Source organism: Clinocottus analis, unplaced genomic scaffold (genome assembly GCF_023055335.1).
Source record: "Clinocottus analis isolate CAN_PGR_092001 unplaced genomic scaffold, fCliAna1.0.p SCAF_21, whole genome shotgun sequence".
Classification (NCBI taxonomy): domain Eukaryota; kingdom Metazoa; phylum Chordata; class Actinopteri; order Perciformes; family Cottidae; genus Clinocottus; species Clinocottus analis.
In genome coordinates, this window is record NW_027175943.1 from 5,540,521 (window position 1) to 5,553,519 (window position 12,999).

At 41.2% G+C, this 12,999-nt stretch overlaps 1 protein-coding gene across 3 annotated transcripts in view; it reads left to right on the forward strand.

Moving 5' to 3' along the window:
• The window catches only part of LOC137792640 (NACHT and WD repeat domain-containing protein 2), a 41,826-nt gene extending 33,262 nt beyond the window's left edge, over nucleotides 1-8,564 (forward strand). For all 3 annotated transcript variants that reach the window (XM_068588385.1, XM_068588383.1, XM_068588384.1), the window contains exon 8: nucleotides 2,008-8,564. In XM_068588385.1, the coding sequence (XP_068444486.1) occupies nucleotides 2,008-5,904 (3,897 nt within the window). In that variant the 3' untranslated portion in view covers nucleotides 5,905-8,564. The remainder of the gene's footprint in view (nucleotides 1-2,007) is intronic.
• The last annotated feature ends 4,435 nt before the right edge of the window (nucleotides 8,565-12,999 follow it).

Genomic DNA, 12,999 nt, shown 5'->3' on the forward strand with positions numbered 1-12,999 from the left:
CAAAGCCTTCCGGCGTTAAAGATTACTACGGGTCGTAAGATTGAAAGTAAAAGCTACCAGGGGTCGTAAGATTGAAAGTAAAAGCAACACACAATGTACAGACACTCTCATAAAGCCGAGCCCAGTGATGGAGGAGGATTAAGTAACAGGACCATGTGTTTAGTTTCTATTTATTTGGGGTTAAACCTCCCCTGAGGGCCTGTCCTAAATTTTTTGTGCCTTGAACTTCTTTGTCCTTTTGAGTTTTCAACACCAGGAAGATCTTTTAAAAGCATCCTTTTACCTTTTGGCAGTCACACTGTTTCCTCAAGTGCAAACGAGTCTTTGTGAACAGAAAAGTGAAAACTGATTCTCAAAATCATCAGAAAAGTTTTCAGAAATGCTCTAAAAGCAAGATATAAATTTAGTCTGTTATTTGTTTCTTACAATTCAAAATAAGTGGGCTGTTTTGACTCGAATAAATACAATTATGTGTGTGATTGTATCACATTATACTACTATTACATATATTACTGCCCACACAGATTAGCTTACTGATTAATCATACAACCTTATTACACTGTGTGACTGGGATACCTAATCTTACATGTGAATCTGCACTGACTAATCCAGTCAAAAGGAAAGAAAAAGACCCACACGTTGTTAAATGTTGATCACACAGCTTTATGATGAGAGTTTAGTTATCTGCTGAAGTTTCTTATCGTCCTGAGTATTCATCACCAGCCCGTTAGTACTTCTAGCAAGTTCAGACAAAAACATGAATAGTTTGAAATCCTATGTGGCCGTGGTGTTTAGAGGAGAGAGGGATGATATTAGGTTTAGGCGAGACTAAAAGAGGTGCCGCGCTGTCCAAACAATTCAAAGTTTGAAGTGGTCGGGGCCGCTGTGCCGCAGCTCTGTGCTTCAGTCCACAGAGCGTAATTCACACTTAACCTGTTTGGTTTGATTATTCTGACACCTGGAGCATTTCTGTTACACACCATCTTCTTCTGCGCCAACCACAGCATATGTGAAGCAGATATGTGGAAACTCAGAAATAAATATACAGTCATCCTTAATTAATCTTTTGCTACGTAATAGTACAGGTGATATTTTGTCCTGTCTTTGTTTCGAGTAGCCAGTTGTAATATAAACATATCGTGTAAAAAATAGCTTTTCAAATCATCATTCGAATCATACTCGGTTGCATTGAAGAGTTGCATTTATTTCACACAATCAAGTTAATTAATCATTAATCATTTTTGTCTGTTTGCAAATGTGTGTTTTAGTTGACGATAACTTTCTATGAACGGTATATATTTATGTAATGTAGCAAGTTATGAAAGTCAGGCGGGCTGACTAATTGACAGACATCTGTACAATATTTATCATAGTAAATAATATATTTACAGATTCTGTGTTGCTCTCTTTTTCCCCGTCTCTCACACATACACACAGCTAAATGTGGAGCAGGCATCACTATTGCCCTAAATGTGTCAAATAACATCTTAATGTCTCCCGAACTCTGAGCTGGGCCATTTAAGGAATTCATGAATGGAATTATAATATCAATGAAGCCTAAAAAAATTGGAGTAGTGATCATTCATAGAATGTTTCTCACGATTAAAGAAATTACAAATTAATGAATTCAATCAATGTAAAAAATACTTTGAGAACATCTGAAGCCATTCAATAGAAACATTACTAGGATTTGCATTTTTCAATGTCTAATAATAGTTAAAAATGGGTAAAATGTATAAAACCTCTCTTCCTTGCTGTGCTAATCAGCCCTGCCTCTGAATGTTAGAATAATAATGACTTAAGTCCCCCTAGCTTCACTTATTCTTGTTATTTGATTATTCGTGTTATTTGACCAAACCTAGCAGAATACAAGTACAGTTTACTCACATTAAATATTATTAAATGTCTGAAAATGGATTTTGTATTCCCAGTTATAGCCTTATGTACCTATTATACATGCTATTCCAAACATATTCAAAAAATAATATCTCAATGCTTTCTTTTCAGGCCTACACATGGCTGCAGAAAGAAATGGGCCCTGAAACCGACCCAGTGGTTATTGTCCGTTTTATTGGCTCCAGCCTGCTCTCCATGGACCTACGCACTCTCCTGCAGAGCATTTGTGAACAGATTGCAATAAACTACCGCTGCCTGATTCACTTTTTGCCTAACAAGATCCAGGAGATGAAAGAGCTTCTGATCAACCTTCTAGGGGAATCTTCATTCCACCGGCCTTTGGTCATTGTCCTGGATGCCCTGGAGCAGCTCTCAGATGCGGACGAAGTTCGCAAGCTGTGGTGGCTCCCCATACATCTGCCTCGGACCGTCCGCATTGTAGTCTCAACGTTGCCCAATAAGCATGGCATCCTGCAGAAGCTTCGACAGCTCATCCATGATGAGGGGTACTATGTGGAATTAATCCAGAGGGACCGCAAGGTCTGCAGCCAAACATTAAAACAGCAGCTGCTGGAGGTGAAGAGAAAGGTCACCTCAGGTCAACAGATCTATGTCAATGAGGCACTTGCCAAGTGTACATTGCCAATGTTTGTCAACCTCATCTACAGAGAAGTAGTTCATTGGAGGTCTCACAAAGATGTGGACGACAGGTCCCTGTGCTCCACAGTGCACGAAAGCATAGAACAGCTCTTTTACTCTGTGGAGAACAAGTTGGGCCAACGATTTGTTTTCCGAGCATTGGGGTACATCACCATGGCGAAAGCAGGGCTAACTGAGGTCGAGCTGGAAGATATTCTGTCCCTTGATAATATAGTTCTTGGTGACGTAATTGTGGCAACCTACCTCAAAAACCCTTTGAGGATCTCTTATGATTTGGTTGCACGGCTCAAAGAGGAGCTGGGGGGTTATCTGGTGGAACGTCAGGTACGTAACGTCACCTTGATGGTCTGGGCCAACAGACACCTGCATCTCATTGCCCAGAAGTTGTATCTTAGCAACGAGGAGGACGTCCATCAAATGCACAGCCTCCTAGCAGAGTACTTCCTCGGGGCATGGGCGGGAGGCAGGAAGAAGATCTTCACTTACGATAACAACCATTTCACTTCCCTGAATATATCTCATCACAAAAACCCCCATCAGCAGCAGTCCCATGAAAAAACATCCTCTGACAAGTACTCCTATGACAGACAGACTCCAGAGCAGCCTTGGGTGTTCCAGTGCAATCTTTTGGAGCCTGACATTTTCTTTGTCAACCATAGGAAGATGACAGAGTTGGTGTACCATCTTACAAGAAGTGGGCGCACTGATGACCTCATGTTTGGTGTTATCATGAACTTCAGCTGGCTGTACACAATGATCAAGATTGGCCAATTTGAAAAGGCTTTAACAGACATTGACCTGGCTTACAGCTACACCCAAGAGAAAGAGCTGAAGTTCCTGGCCACCACTCTCCGTTGCATCAAGGTAAAAGTGCTGAAGAACCCAGCATCACTGTCTGCAGAACTGCAGCAAAGGCTTCTGCCAGTTGTCACCTCCCTCCCCAAGCTCAGACACCTCCTCCTGGAGTGTGACAAAGATGGGCCAAAGTACTGCTCCATTGTGCCTCTCCACTCCTCTATGGACGTCACCTACAGTCCAGAGAGGCTTCCTCTGTGCTCTAGCTACATGCAGATTGTAGAGATCTTGCCCACTCTAGCCCCAAACATAGTCCTCGTAGCCCTCGAAGATGGGTCTGTCAGCACCTGGGACGTAGAGAGTAGACAACTTCAAAGACAGATCGACACAGCCAAATCCGTTGTGCTTGGAATCAGGCTAACCACTGATGAAAAGTATCTGGTGGTTGCCACAACCAAAAACACGTTGCTCATCTATGATAATCACAAGTCCTGCCTTTTATCTGAGGTTGAAATCAAGGGGTCCAAGCAAGGTGGTGTCACTGGTGGGGTGGCCTTCATCAATGGTTTTACTTTGTCTACCCACCATGCTTTGGCTTGGCTCGAGGCCAGTAAAGAAGTCAACGTTATTGACCTACTCTACGGTTGGCCTCTGTACCAGTTTCATTGCTGGTACGAGGTGACTTGTGTCCAGTGCTCTCCAGATGGAATGTACGCCTTCTGTGGCCAGTACCTCAACACTGCAACCATCTTTAATCTGGGAAACGGGGACAAGCTGTCCACTGTGACCTCTGAGTTTTCTGGGGGATTTGTAAAGTCCATTCTAGTTCTGGACACCCTTAACCAAATGGTGATGGTTGACAATGAAGGCAGTTTGTCAGTATGGAACACCAAAGAGATCATCAATCCACGTCTGATGGAGGATTACGATTGTAGAGGGGATGACAGTGAAGTGGTGGGGATTGAGTTATCTGAAGACCAGCGCTCCATTCTCATTTGCAAGGCCAGAAGTATCGAGGTTCTGGACACAAAAGTATGGAAAATGGTGGAGAAGTTCAAAGCCAAACGCACTGAACGCTTTGTGGCTGCTGTTCTCTCCAAGAATGGACAAAGCATTGTGGCCTCCATGGAGAACACCTCCTCCATCTTTGTCTGGAGGAGGGACAGTGGCCAGTGCATGGCTAGCCTGATTGAAATCTCAGGGGCTATCGTCAAACTCATTAAATCAACCCACCACAACCTGCTCCTTTCTGTTGCCAGCAGTGGCGTGCTGTCTGTTTGGGACATTGATATCATCACCGCAATGTCTAATATTGACAAAACAGGCAAGAAGATCCAGACCTTGCAGCTGTCCGGCAGAGAGGACTATGTGTTTACTATGGACGGTTCAGAAGCTGTTCACAAATGGAACTTCAGCACTGGCTTTATTGAGACAGTCTTTAAGCACGAGGGCATAGTGGAGAACTGTGTCCTAACCTCCTCAGGGGATCTCATGGTGACATCAGATGACAAGTCCAGTCAGTACATCTGGCAAACCACTACTGGAGAAAACATCTTTCGCATCAATGGACAGAAAATATCACAGCTGCTAATCACCCACAACGACCAATTTGTGGTGTCCCTCTGCGAGCAAAACGCCTCCAGAGTCTGGAGGCTCGGGACTGGGCACAAAGTGTGCAACATTTTGGTCACCCTCCAGAATGCACTGGTCACCACAGCAAACACTTTCCTTGTGGGAAGCTCCAAAAACAAGCTCCTCGCTGTCAGCCTGTGGTCAGGCAGCGTGTCCAAGAAGTTTGTCTGTGACGATGGCATTACTATTGTCAACTTCAAGCTCATTCCTGACTGCCCCGACTGTGTGGTGTTCATCACATCAACCGAGACCGTCATCATCTGGAGTGTGGCAGATGAGTCCGTTTGCAGACGAGTCCAGCTGCCAACCAATTTCCTCAAAAATCTAGAGGACTTCCAGATCTCGCCCAATGGGAAAGTAGGAATTGTCTCCAAAGGTGATGAGAACATCAACGTCCTGGATCTTCACAGCGGGAAGCTGAGGCTTGTCCATGCTGCTGGTATAATTTGGCGCCAGAAGTTATCAAGAGATGGACGATATCTAGTGTATGTCTGTTTCCGGAACTGTGAAGAAGACGATGACGCTGGTGTTGTGTCCAATCTGATCGTGATGCGCCTTGCTGACGGTAAGAGCATCGGCACATGCTCCCTATACAAGACGCCCACTTTCCTGTCTCTCTCTCAGCGAGCACTAAACATCATCATTGGCTTCGAGGACGGCAGCATCGGCACATACACAGTAGTGGACCGTGTGGATGCTGCCCTCAAGATAAAGATAGCCACCTCCAACAGCCGACAGATTGTCAACAATGCCTCGCAAAAGGTGCGGCCCAAATGCGGCAACCATTCCTTTAAGACCGTTGCCGACTGCGTTTGGAGGGAGTCAACCGAGGTCTTCTCCAGGGACAGCCCCATCAACGTGTCTGACTCCGGTGAGGGTGAGTCGACCACGCCTACGAAAAAGACTGAATTGCTGCAGTGATAGGGGGAGATCAGAGTAGCAGGTGGAGTTAGGACAGGCGGGTGGAGAGAGGTGACAAAGTTTTGAATCTCTGGGGTTGCAGTTGATTCTTGTTTACAGCCACGTGATTCAGCTGCAGATGTCAGCCCTCTGGGTAGTTAATGGGCCGACCGTTTAAACGCTGCACTCAAATTATGTATTACTTACTTCCAACTTATGATACAGTTTCTCTTTGTTTTACACACGAAGACTGTTAGAAATACTGTTTTTGAAAAGAAGAGAAATGTAAATTATGTGAGTATTAGTTTGCCATTATGTGTCCTTTTGCATTTGAAGAACAAAGTTATTATTCAAATGTCTTGGTCAAACATTTTCAAAGCCATTCCAGTGATCTTAGCCACTTTCATTGTACACTATCTTTATTTGCATTGTGCACATTAAGCCATAATGTCAAAGAGTAGATTTATGTTCGTATCAACATCAGTCGGTACTGTAGAAAAAAAAGAACTATGAACATATGTACATATCCCTTTATGGCTGCTGCAATTTGTGCAACTCCTTAAAAATGTTATGTTGTGCTTAATGCAATCAAAGTGAGTGCCTGGAATTTAAATGTTCTTTATGTGCAGATTACAAGATTTATGAAAATGCAGGGAATTTGTAAACACAGTATACACACAGTTACACAATACTTGCATTGATGTTAAATCTAAACAATCAGTGTACTGAAATCCAGTCAACAACACGAGAGATAGATGGCATTGCTCTTCGTAATGATAGTTGTAGAAATTTCTTGGAACAGTTTACGGAAATTTGGTGTGAATTTACCTGCAGTTCCATCAGTCTGTGTGCTGTTTGTTTTACGGGAAACACCACTATTGAGCATACAGTGTAGCATAGCACCATACACATTCACGCCTTAACCAGTGTAATTGCTTTAGGTTTCGTGGAGTTTGTTCAATTGTGTCAGTAGAAAAGGACAGCGTGATTAGCCCAAAGTTTCACTGAAACGACTTGGTCTTGTGAATACATGTAGAGGTTTAGACAATAGATGGAAGCACTTTATCAGTGGTTTGTGAGAAATTGTTAGATTTATTTATATGAAATGTTGTGTAAATTGTTAAAAGTGATCTAGAGTTGTCTTAAAATAGGTACTGGATATGCCTTCAAAAATACACACGGCCATCCTGGTACTTGCGGTCTACGGTTAACTCACTTGAAATGCTACAGTCTCTTTCTATATATATATATATATATATATATATATATATATATATATATATATATATATATATGCTTGGTATCTTACCATCTGACAGCAAAGACAGGACATTTGGAAATATATGGGATCAAATAAAGGCCAATAAGATTTTGTGCTTGTGAAATGATGTTTAGAAATTATTTCAAAACCTTTGGTTGTGTATCAGCTTTTTGTAAGCCTGTGGAAAAAAAAAACTTTGCATGGAAAATTTAAGATTGTGAATGTGTAGGGAAAAAAAGTAGTTAGAGAAATAATTTGAGACTGTCAAATTAAAATAAATAGGTATATAGTAATAATACATAGTAATATAATTAATACAAGCAAAATAACACAACCAACATTTACAATTTATATTTTATATTTTCTGCTTACAATCTGTACCCAGGTCACACACACAAAGTGTTCAATTTGAGTCTTATTATTTTTGCACAAATTTGATTTCAACATGATTATTATTTCTGCAAATAAAAATGTTTTCCTTACATATTCACAGTGGTTACAAGGGTGATATATCTCTCTTAATCGTTTTGACCCTTATGTGAGCCCATAGAAATGTGACTGTGGTGACATCATGACAGGCTGAAATAAAAGCTGTTCAGACAATCTGCTGACAAAGAGTTCATCTATGAAGTGATTTTGCTTTGAAGCATGTCTGTAATAACCCAAAACGCATTTTTGAGCTCCGATGAGACCAAACATCGGCCAGGCATGATTTAAAACCACACACTTACACTTTGACATATACTTTTTAAGGGCTATTCCATCTTATTGTATGTTTACTAGTTCTGAACAGTTGATAATGGCCCTTGGATAATTTCAAACCGGGTAGCAGCATCAAGCTTTAACATTTGATTTCCCTACAACTTAAAGAGTTTTTAAACAAATTAAAAAAAAAAGATATTATGTAATTGCCAAAGTCCCGATTAAAGTTTGTTTAATTTCTTTTGACTGTCTCATTTGTTTTTTGAGGCTTGTACTGTAATGATATTGTTAACAAATTGTTTCAGTGTTCAACTGTGATTATGTTTATGATAGAGACAATGTGCTATCTTTGCTAAAAAAAAAAGTTTAAAAATATATTGGAATGCCAGTTTAAGAGTATATTTGAATGTGTCCATATGGAAGCCAGTTAACGGTATTATTGTATGTTAAGTAACTTGAATGACTTTTAATAACTTACATGTTTGCAACTCATAGTTGACATACTGGTATAATGAATGTTTCTATTGTATTCTTTGTATTGTCAGGACTGACTTACCTGTTTAGAGATTTATATTTTCATAAATGTTGTACTTACATTTTGTTACAGAGTTGTTTAACTGGGATTCAAACAGAAAAGAAACTTATGTCTGAAGCAATATGAAACTAGTGTGTATGCATCGTTTGTATGAAACATTTAATGTAATAAAATGGTTCACTTTTTGCCTCCACTCCACCGCCTCAGGCTTTTCACTGTAATAAGGGACTGCGACGAGACGCTGCCATTATGTCTCTGCTTTTAGACACAAAAGCATTTTTACCGCTCTTGAGTTCAAAGAAGACAAAGAAGGATGAGAACAGACTCTGCTCTAATTGGCTGTAATTAGCCCAGTCCTGATGTACAGGTATAGCTCGACGTTAAGTTGCAGAGCATGCTGGGGGACGATGGGGCCGGGGGGGGGAGTTGTTTCCCCAGAATCAGAAAACACTGACAGTGCTGACAGCCTCACACACACACACACACACACACACACACAACAGATCTGTAAAGTGATTTGATAGGCCAGTAATTGCTCTTCTGCGCTTGATGCCGCATGCCAGACAGGCATGGTGAATATTTCTCCAACACTGGCTGACATTGTCATTATAATTAGGCGATGCATGTGCACTGCACCTGTACAGTGCCCTGTGCCAAACACACACACACACACACACGCACGCGCACACACACGCACGCAAACACACCAACTTGCAAGGCAAACACATCCAGGATCAAGCTGTGATTGGCCAATAAAATCCTGTTGCTTTGGGCTACCATTTTAATTTCCCAGTGGTGTCACTCTCAGCCAATCTGTGTGTGCGCGCAAGTGTGTTGGTGTATGTCCTGTCTCCACGGCAACGTCAGGGCCGTAGCGGTGACGGGGCTTGGTCACGCCTCTCATTGTAATGATGGTGAGCTCATGTCTGTTGGCTATTGGGGCTGCTTCCAGTCCTTATGACAACAAGGGCTCGACTATCGCTAGCACATTCCACCTGCAGCGCCGCGCAGGCATATAATTACACCACTTGTTTGTTGAACAGGAGGTCTCCACAGGTCATAGTGTGTGTGTGCGCGCGCGCGCGTGTGTGTGTGTGTCTGTGAGTGAGTGTGTCTGTGCGTGTCCTTCAGTGGTACAGTATGACATTGCCTCGTATTTACTCAGTCCTATTATAGCCTCTTCGTTGCCAGCTGCATTTACTCCATAAGCCATGCAGGGCCTTCCTTTTGTCATCCTGGCATTATTTTGATTGTAGTGTATTTTAATGTATTTTCAGCATTGGGGAAGCCGGTGAGTCACCCATATTTCTCCCCCCCCCCCCCCCCCACTCTCTGGCAGGCCAGATAAAACTGCCTCAACGTCACACTTTTCTACCTTAAAGGCAGCTGAAATTGAAGTCGAAGCCAAAAGCTCCAGAAATGACTCAAAATCCTCTGGTTGTTGGAGTACGAGCGGAGTGTGTTTGACAAACTGGAAGCCTTTCACTAAAAATGGGATGTTTGCACACGGGGGGGGGGGGACACACTCAAAGACAAAGCTTACATTTGAGAAAAGTACCATTCCTCGTGTGTGAGGTGAGTTACAACAAATCCAATCCCGGAGGAGCAACCGTCGCTCGTTTCCTCTCTTTTTACCTTGTATTCTTTCCCCACATTTCTCCCGTTGCCTCGACACTAGACCCCCGTTTGGAAAGATAACTCCCAACAAGCCGTGACCTCATTCTTCTGGATCATGCTGGGAGGAGAGACGCCCATATGCAAAGGCTTCCTTCCTCTATTTTGATTTCAGGTGAACAGCAGGAGCTGCTTGAAGAGATCATGGCGTCCACTCTTTTTCACGTGAACGCTCAAGACGGAGGAGGAAATTCACAAACGTTGTGAGGGCAACAGATAATGGAGACTAAAAGCTTGAGCGCAAAGGTTCAATCCACTGTGTTGTTCTTTGCTGATCAGACTTAAGTTTTTGTTGGAATGAATCATTCCAGCAAAGTGTTTTTCTTTCTCTTTAGACTTCAGACAGTGAGACTATTTTAAAAAGGCACAAGTCGAGGGATGACTCAGCACACGGCAAAGTCCATTTGTGTTTCTGCCGACTCACACGTCACTGAGCCAGACTATAAAGACATCCAGCAGTGTTTGACCACCAAGGAAAGTTAGCGCCTTCAAGTCGACGGATCCTTAAAATGACAAAGATGAAGAGTCATTAAGGATCAGTCTGAGGTCATTTTAAACCCGGGATAAATATTACAATTACTTGCTGTTCTTTTAGTTTGAAAAAAAAAAAATCGAAACAACAAAGTTAACCTTTCTCTCAAGCCCTTTCGTTGTTATTGTAATGATTGTTTAGCCACATCAAAGTGTGTCCTTCAAAAACTGTGAAACAAAGCCGTCTATTTAGGAGCTCTTCGGCTGTGATCATCAGCAGATGGAGGAACACTTTCAGCCAACGGAGACAAAATTCCACGACCACGTCAATTTACTTCATTCGCTTTCGTACCAACAGTTAGTATATTGATACCGCTCTCATGCACGGAGAACTTGAAGCTGCAGGGAACAGTTAGCATAGCTTAGCATAACAAACTGAAAGCGGCCAGGCTAGCGGTTTCCGACTGGAGGGCGCTCACGATATCAAATCTGCACTGCAAGGTTTTTATGGCCAAAAGTGTTCATGAAAACAATGTTATCACAGTTTCTTAATGCATGACAATCACGCTGCGAGGCAAATTCATCTTTTTACTTTGTTTATTGTGCGTTTTTGGAGAAAGGTTCTGTGTCCATAACTGTAAAATGATTTAAGAGGCACCAGATTATACTTCCACAATCATATGTGTATTGTTAACATGTCGATATGTATCAGCATTGTATCGGCAGTAGCGTTATGTCGTGACACCTCTGGTCCAAATGGGTTTTAAAATCTGACTTTTTAAGCTTGACTCGTCAAATCTCTTTGTTTTGTAAAAAAAAGAAAGAAAGAAAAACGTGGTTTTCGGGTCCAAATTCAACAGACAAATGAAAGACTGTCTCTTCTTATCTTCTTCGGCAACAAAGCGAGTAAGTGTATTTCCTAAAATATTCAACCATGCAATTAGTTTGTGTTATTTTTGTATTATTAGAACTTTTGCCAGCTCTCTTTCCTCTGTTTTATTCTTTCACGTGTCTAAAAGGAGGAAGCGGCGGAGTGAAAAAACTCTTTGAATAATGTCTAGAAGAGCTCCATTTTGCATCTGACGTGTCACATTGTTGTCATGTTTTGTGTCTCCACCAGAATGTTAGCCGCCATCCTGTCAAGCGCAGCCTGAGCGGGAAAACGTCTCTGTTGTTTTTCCAATGACATTCAGAGTATTTTCTTTTTCCAAAAAGCATCTGTTTGAAAAAAAAACAACAGTTTCATACCCTCAGACTGTTATCATGGAAAAGTGTTTATACATTAATAAAAAAAACAAGGTGACACACACGAACACACACATGCTCACATTTACACTTTCAGTCACATATTGAGATTAGTTTGCAATTCATTTATGTGGTTTCCAATGGAAAGCAGGATCCAAAACAAGATATCTCTTTAACCCATATCCTGCATCTGTTATCATTAGTGACATCGTCATGAGGCAGCACCAAATACAACCTGATGTCTGTGCATCTGTCAACACTCAAACCGGTTTTCCAGTTTTGTGTCATCCTCAGGGAAGCAATTGTGTATGAAGTCATAAACAATGTTTTGTAGTGATAATAATGCATTGTTCAGGAACCCTTTTAGTGGATAAATCAGCTTTAAAGTTGAGTTGCATTACATTATAGCATAGTGGTTCATAGAGTGGAGTTATTTCCTTCAAAGTGCCAGTCTCAGAGACTTTTCTTTTCTCTTTTTCTTTTCTTTTCTGGCCTGAAGCCACGTTGTGTTAGGAGGTAACCAGTGTTAAGGGGTGATTCCACTCTAATCGCATCCAAGTCATATGATCAACTGTGAAGAGGTTGGTCAGGTTAAGCTGAGTCAAGCTGGTTTTAATTTGACACGTCAGGACAGGAAGTCAAATATATTAAAAGCTCACGGAGTATTTCGCTTGTGTAAATATCCATGTGGGTAAATTATGACCCCTCAGATGATTGTGAGCATAAATTTAGACAGACTTTTATCATATAAAGTCAATTAAAGCTGTGCTGCTGGTTTAGAAACCTTATTTTTTATAAAATCTTCATTAGGTTGATACTTCGTCATCTTTACAGAGTTGTTCCCGACCCCTCTTCTCAGGTTATTGGACTTGTGTGTATGTGATTTATCAGTCAAACTAAAGTTAAACTTTTTTATACTACCGTTTCAAAATGACTGAAAATGTGATTATTTTTTTTTTATAAATGCTACACATGTTTATCAGATTCAAAAGAAATTGAACTTTTCTTGAATTTATTGTGTATTCATCTTTTTTTGTTTCTTGTTAAGCAGCTGATAAAGTTGGTTTATTCCAATTGCATCCATACATACTAATATATTAGTTTATTACATTCTGTTATAATAACCTACATTTGCAAGGTAACTAGTTATTCAAGTTATACATGTAGTGGAGTTAAAAACTTAAATAATATCTTCTAAAACATAGCAAATGTATTCTGAAAATGGAAA